The sequence below is a fragment of the Mobula birostris genome, chromosome 7 (assembly GCF_030028105.1).
Source record: "Mobula birostris isolate sMobBir1 chromosome 7, sMobBir1.hap1, whole genome shotgun sequence".
NCBI classification, from domain to species: Eukaryota; Metazoa; Chordata; class Chondrichthyes; order Myliobatiformes; family Myliobatidae; genus Mobula; species Mobula birostris.
In genome coordinates this window covers 29,013,879-29,021,450 of record NC_092376.1, presented here as the reverse complement: position 1 = coordinate 29,021,450, position 7,572 = coordinate 29,013,879, and the positions used below count along the sequence as shown (strand labels likewise).

Genomic DNA, 7,572 nt, shown 5'->3' with positions numbered 1-7,572 from the left:
CTGTACTTGTGGGCACAATACATAACCTCGCTTTACAAGTGACTCATAAATGCATAATTACTAGTATATACATATAGGCAACATGGGCTGAGATCACTCATTTACTGCCCTGGCGTTCACCGCTTGTTGCTGCTGCCCAGCGCAGCCGGCGGGCTTCCTGCAGCAGCCTTTATCGCCGCAAGGGGCAGAGTCATCGGGATAACCTGAATCCCAGGGGAACCGGCGGAATCTGCCTTTATCAGGGGAGGGGGAAAAGTTTTGCCGCCGTCCTGGACCGGCGTCGCCGAAAGACTCCTTCCAACAGCTTGTGCGGGAAACTGGCGCTGAATTATTACCATACATGTTAACCGCCGTGACAAATGGATTATCGCCGTGATCACAAAGAAAATGCTGTTCGTGCTTCGCGATGTGTGCAGATATTTCTCTGCTGTAACCCTGAAGGTAATAACAACACCCTGATTTCGTTAGAATGACCAATAAAGTGTCGGTCGCGATGTATGGATATTGTTTTGGCGCTTTTGCATCTAGTTCCAAAAGGCACGTTTCGCTATTAACTCGCCTTCAAATCTGTCTTCAAACGGAATGTCCATTTTATTTCGACTGCGCCTGCGACGCTTGAGGACATGGCCGACAGATGGCTCCAGCTGACTGTCGAAGGGGAGAGAATTTGTATTCATACAACTCCTTTCCCAACTTCCCAAATGCTTTGGAGGTGTTGAGTTGCTTGTTAATGTCATCACTTTGGTAATGTTTGTGGGAGTTGGTCTGTGCAACTCACAACGACCTTTCAAGATTCTAGTGTATTTATTACGTGTACATCGAAACACAGTGAAACACGTTGTTTGCATGAACAACCAACACACCCGAGGGTGCGCTGGGGGCAGCCCGCAAGTGTCGCCACTCATTCCGGCGCCATCACAGCATCCCCACAAGGCTTGGTAGAACAACATAAAACACAACTTGCAACAGATGCAAATCAATCTCTCTCTCTCTTTCTCTCTCACACACACACACACACACACACACACACACACACACTCCTCTAACCCCAAAGACAGTCCGCATTCTTCAGCCTCCCATGGACTCGGACATGCAAACATTAGGTCTTCGACTATCCCAGTAAACTCACAAGAGATTCCCAGACCCGGGACTCTGGCCAACGGGCCTCAACATTCAACCGTCGGGCCTTGATCCTCGGCATCGACCACAAGACCCGCCGATCATCGAACACCAGCCCTCGATCTCCTTACTTGCCGACAAAAGGACTCTGAACACTTTTATTCAATCTTAATCCGATGTAAACCATTAAGTTTTCGTTATTACTAGCTGCTTGTTTTATTATTTGTTGCGTTTCAGATGACGTTCCCTCATAGATGGAGCAAGCTCTGTCAGCCATGTGCACTCACTAAATAATTAAATTAATCTGACATGTTTTCAGAAACCAAAGTGGAGAGGAAGGCATTGAGAGAAAAGGTTTATCCAAAACTGCGAGAGTACTGCAGATACAAGCATGGGCTGGAGTTCCAGGTAACTATCCTAAGATGTAAAGACTTCAGGATGTCCAAGCATTATTTTTAAGTACAGTGGATTCCGGTTAATTGGGCACATCGGGACCAGTACATTTTGACCCAGTTAGCTGAAGTTTCATGGAAGTAGTTACAATGGCATAAAAAAGACAATCTACCATTTAACTGAGTAACAAATTGTGTATTTAAATGAAATACAAAACAAATTAGAACACTACCAATGTTACTACAATACTATAAAACTGTGTATTGCTAACTAATAGTTGGTTTGGTGGTTGTCCATGTCGACAATGACAGGAAACCTGTGCAGCAGAGTTTGTAAAGTTGAAATGCCACTGCCCTGGGGCTGTTCCACTCTCTCGACCTTGGTGGTCTGGGTCCAGTGATATGAAGGTCATTAAAACTGGGGTCTTCTTTGGTTGCAGTGGTTGACCATGACTTCATCTGTGCCCCATTGCTCTGCATGGGGCGTCGCAGCCCTCCGGTACGTTGGATCTCATCTGAGCAGTCCAACGGAGCTGAGTGCACATGCTAGGACGGGCATGTCCCTGTCTAACCAGGGTATAAGGCCCAGCAGCTACTCTCACCTGGTTTAGCCTTCCTATCAAAGTGGTATAGTGGGGAGTACCCTGCTGTCACATATGAACAGTTTGTTGGAGCCGCAGGTGAGAGCTGAGTGTACGCTGCCATTTTCTCTTCAACCATAAGACAAAAGAGCAGAATCAGCCTGTTCAGCCCATGGAGACTGCTCTGACATTTCATCATGGCTGATCCATTTCCCTCTCAATTCCATTCTCCCGCCTTCTCTCCAGAACCTTTCACGCCCTGACTTATCAAGAATCTATCAACTTCCACCTTAACTACACCCAATTATTTGGCCTCCACAATCGCCTGTGGCAATTAATTCCACAGATTCACCACCCTCTGGCTAAAGAAATTCCTCCTCACTCCATTCTAAATGGATGTCCCTCTACTCTGTCATTGTGCCCTCTGATGCTTGACCCCCCCCCCACTATACTAAACATCCTCTCCGCATCCTCTCTTTCTAGGCCTTTCAACATTTTATAGGTTTCAATGAGATCCTTCCTTATTCTTCTAAATTCCAGCAAGTAGTCTTCAGTGTCCTGCCTCAGCGACAACCGTCCCATTGCACTCACATCCATCATCATGAAGTGTTTCAAGAGGCTCGTCATGAGGCACATCAAGACCCTGCTGCCCCCCTCACTGGACCCTCTGCAGTTCGCGTACCATCCCAACTGTTCAACAGACGACGCCATTGCCATCACCCTCCACCTGGACAAAAAAGACACATACATTCGAATGCTGTTCATAGACTTCAGTTCAGCATTCAACACAATCATTCCTCAGAAACTGATTGGAAAGCTGAACCTACTGGGCCTGAACACCTCCCTCTGCAACTGGATCCTAGACTTCCTGACTGGGAGACCTCAGTCAGTCCAGATTGGAAGCAGCATCTCCAATACCATCACACTGAGCAGGGGGGCCCCCCAGGGCTGTGTGCTCAGTCCACTGCTGTTCACTCTGCTGACCCACGACTGTGCTGCAACACACAGCTCGAATTACATTATCAAGTTCGCCGATGACACAACCGTGGTGTGTCTCATCAGCAAGAACAATGAGTCAGCATACAGAGAGGAGGTGCAGCGGCTAACGGACTGGTGCAGAGCCAACAACCTGTCTCTGAATGTGAACAAAACAAAAGAGATGGTTGTTGACTTCAGGAGGACACGGAGCGACCACTCTCCGCTGAACATCAACGACTCCTCTGTAGAGATCATTAACAACACCAAATTTCTTGTTGTTCACCTGGCGGAGAATCTCACCTGGTCCCTCAACACCAGCTCCATAGCAAAGAAAGCCCAGCAGTGTCTCTACTTTCTGTGAAGGTTTAGAAAAGTCCATCTCCCACCCCCCATCCTCACTACATTCTACAGAGGTTGTATTGAGAGCATCCTGAGCAGCTGCATCACTGCCTGGTTCGGAAATTGAACCATCTCGGATCGCAAGACCCTGCAGCGGATAGTGAGGTCAGTTGAGAAGGTCATCAGGGTCTCTCTTCCTGCCATTACAGACATTTACACCACACGCTGCATCCATAAAGCAAACAGCATTATGAAGGACCCCACTCACCCCTCATACAAACTCTTCTCCCTCCTGCCATCTGAACTGTAGGCCAGGTGAACATTGTTGCCATTCAGACCAAAGGTTTGATACTTTGCCCATTGTGTGTACAAGGGGTTAGCGGCCAATGAACGCTGTGAAATGGAGACTGTCGAGAAGAAAATGAAAATGGCTGACAGCCAGATAGAGACTGGGAAGCTCATGGTCAGACGTACCGTACTTCCCTTCGGGGGACAGAGCTACCGGCTGAAGAAGGTGGGCAGCTGCCACACACCTCCGAGCAATTGTTCGTGCACAGCACCCACAGCATAATCTGAGGCATCAGTAGTGATGACTAAAGGTGCATTGGGGAGTGGGCGCACCGGGAGGGTCATGTTGGAAAGAGCTCGTTTGGTATCATTAAGTGCTCTGGTCTTGTCTGCTGACCAGTCAAGCACTTGACTAGGGGTATGCCTTTAAGCACACGATACAGGGGAAGCATCAGTTCAGCAGCTTGCAGAAAGACATGGTGACTAAAACTCCTGTAGTTTTTTAGTAGTGCGGGGCGGTGGGAAATCCATAGTAGCGGCTATTTTTGATGGGAGGGGTTTCACACCTTCTGGTGAGAAAGTCGATGGTTAACAACCCAAAATGGCATTTAGCAGGGTTAATAATCAACCCCGTGTTGGCCTAGGCACTTGAGAAGTGTGCAGAGATGAGATATGTATTTTGATTTGGACACACTGGTGAGAGGTAAGTTATCCAGGTAAACAAAAAGAAAATCGTGAGTCTTTTAATACAGAGTCCATCAGCCGTCAGAAAGTGTGTGCTGCGTTTTTCAGTCCAAATGGTATTCGCAGAAACTTAAAATGGTCAAAAGGTGATATCACACCTGCTTTAGGAACATCCTCTGAGCACACAGGCATCTGATGGTAGCCCCTAACTAGATCAACTTTGGAAAAAATTAACTTTCCGGCTAAAAGTCCTGGATGTGTGGGACCGGATAACGATCGGGGGTGGTGATCTTGTTAAGGCATCAGTTATCAACACCTGGGCGGCAGCCACCATCGAACTTGGGGAACGTACAGAGCAGTGAAGCCCAGGGGCTATTCGACTGGCGTACAATGCCACGATTTTATGTGTTGGCAAACTCAGCCTGTGCGGTTGCCAGCTTCTCTGGGTCCAGTCTGTGTACGCGGGCATGGACAGGTGGGCCGGTTGTGGGCTTGACCACGTGTTTTGTGACTGCAGTGGAGAATGTGGGCTTAGTGAGGTTTGCGGATTCAACCAGCAGTCAAGTAAACTCACATGCAGTGGTGCACGCGCTTGACGAAGTCGTTGTGGGGAACTTACTGGGGGAGCAGGGTAGCAACCCAAGTCTTTGACATCCACAAGCCAACAGTTCTTCAAATCAACGAACAGTCCTTGGGCGTGCAGGAAATCTTCACCGAGCAGGGGTCTAGCCACTTTAGCCAGGATGAAGTCCCATGTGTATAATCGCCCGCTGAAGCAGAGTGTCACCCGTCGTGTAACTTAAGTCTGGATCCTGCTGCCGTTGGCAGCCTCCAGTCAGGTTTCATCACTGTTTGCCTTCTCATCAACAGGCAATGTTGGCAGCACCCATGTCACACGGGAAGCATCGCCCTGAAAGGGTGTCTGTAATGAACAGTAGATGACCCTGGCATCTGGAACCCACAGTGCTCACGGGCCTCTGATGTCCTGAAGTGCAGGCACTGTTGAAGCTGCAAGGCGGTTGACACTTCCTAGCCTTTGTACCAAAGCCAGCATGGTAAAAACACAGGCCTGGCATCGTCTGTTTTGCAGCCGTGGACGTCCTTCTGTTGGGGGCCTTGCTGATGGCTTATTGAAGCAGGGAAAAGAGGAGGACTTATGCACCACTGCCTGGCTGGGTGTAGACTATGAGCTATTTTAGCAAGCTGCCTATAGTCTTTCACGGCTGCATCGGCGAGGGCTATGTGAGCTTGATTAGGCATTTGCTGCATGAAGAGTTCTTTAAAATTAAAGCAAGGATGGTGATTTCCCAGGAGAGACAGCATGTGGGCCATTAGCTCTGAAGGCTTCCTATCACCAAGGTTAGGCAAGAAGGGCAACTGTTCGATGCCTCAGAGTCCAATAGTCCAAAGGTCTGTAAAAGGTGAGTATTCAGCAACCAGTATTTATTGTGTTCAGGCAGGTGTTGAAGAAGCAAGCTCACCACTCTCGCAGCTGTGAAATTGCTGAGTGACGCTACCACATAGTAGATTTCTCGCAGAGCAAACTGATCCTCGGCTTGTACAAACCAAGCCCCTTGTTCCCAAAACTCTGGCAGTTTCAAAGCAGCTATGTTGGCCGACACGTTCAATAACTCTGGAATTGTCCAAGAGCATAGGGTCACCAATGGAGATTTTCACAAATAACACAAACAGGGGCTTTTTATGGTTAATAAAGCCCGTAACACATTTTACTGTCCTCCAAAACCAAAATGCAAAAACGCGCTAAAACTCTTTATGTAATAACATCATCCTGTCAGATCAGCTTCTTAAAGTGAAACCCCAACTCAATGAAACGTCAGCTGTACCTCTTCCTAGAGATGCTGCCTGGCCTGCTGTGTTCACCAGCAACTTTGATGTGTGTTGCTTGAATTTCCAGCATCTGCAGAATTCCTCGTCTTCAATGTTGGTGGTTGTTGATTATGTAATTTCCCCCAATTACATTACCCTACAGAATGACATTTGGAATTTTCTAGTCCTCAGGAACCATGCCAGAATCTAATGATTCTTGAAAGATCATTACCAATGCCTCCACAATATCTTCAGCCACCTTTCTCAGAACCCTGGGGTGTAGACCATCTGGTTCAGGTCACTTATCCACCTACAGACCTTTCAGCTCCCCAAGTACCTTCTCCCTAGTAATAGCAACTGAACTCACTTCTGCCCCCTGACACTCTCAAACTTCTGGCATACTACTATTGTCTTCCACAGTGAAGGCTGATTCAAAATACTCATTCAGTTTGTCCACCATTTCCTTGTCCTTCATTACTACCTCTACAGTATAATTTTCCAGTGGTCCAATATCTACTCTCACCTCTCTTTCACTCTTTATATAAATGAAAGAAGTCCCTTGTCAGCCACGGTTGTGTCATCCTGCCTTTAGAATGCTTCTTCTTTGGGAATAATCTAACCTGTGTCTTCCAAATTGCTCCCTGAAACTCCAGCCATTGATACTGTCATCCTTGCTAGTGACCCCATCCAATTAACTTTGGCCAGCTCCTTTCTCATACTTCTGCAATTCCCTTTACACCATTGTCATACTGATGCATCTGGCTTTAACTCTTCCTTACAATGTGCAGGGTGAATTCTTCCATATTATAATCACAGCCTCCTAAAGATTCCTTTACCGTAAGCTCCCTAATCAAATCAGGTTCGTTGCACAACACCCAATCCAGAATAGCTGATCCCCTAGAGGGCTCAAGGACAAGCTGCTCTAAAATGCCGTCTTGTAGGAATTCTACAAATTCTCATTCTTGGGAGCCAAAATCAGCACCAACCTGATTTTTCTAATCTACCTGCATATTGCAATCCCCCATGACCATCACAACATTGTCCAAGGAGGAGAAGATGGTGGCGCGACGCAGCTCACAGTGGCCACTCTGGTGGTGATATCTGTTATCTGTCAAGTAGGGTGCCGTGCACAATCCTGATTTGATAGAGACAGATGTGAGAGCACGGAGGAACATCTGGTGAAACTTCTGAAATGCCCGCATAGCTGCCGCTGCTACTGTGTGATCCAGAATCTCCGGAGGGGAAGGCCCCCGAGTCCTCAGCTTTGCTTGTTGCTCGGCGGCCAGGGCGGGGTCGAAGCGCTCGGCAGAGGACGGTGTTTGGTGCTCGGTGTTGGAGGGCTGGTCGGAGGCTCGAAGTTTTCA

The 7,572-nt window shown here is 47.8% G+C and overlaps 1 protein-coding gene across 1 annotated transcript in view; it reads left to right on the top strand.

The window, feature by feature from the left end:
* The first annotated feature begins 214 nt into the window (after positions 1-214).
* LOC140200687 (NACHT and WD repeat domain-containing protein 2-like) overlaps positions 215-7,572 on the top strand; it is a 54,589-nt gene continuing 47,231 nt past the window's right edge. Inside the window, exons 1-2 of the mRNA XM_072264252.1 lie at positions 215-441; positions 1,439-1,527. Coding sequence (XP_072120353.1) covers positions 360-441; positions 1,439-1,527 — 171 coding nt within the window. The 5' untranslated portion in view covers positions 215-359. The remainder of the gene's footprint in view (positions 442-1,438; positions 1,528-7,572) is intronic.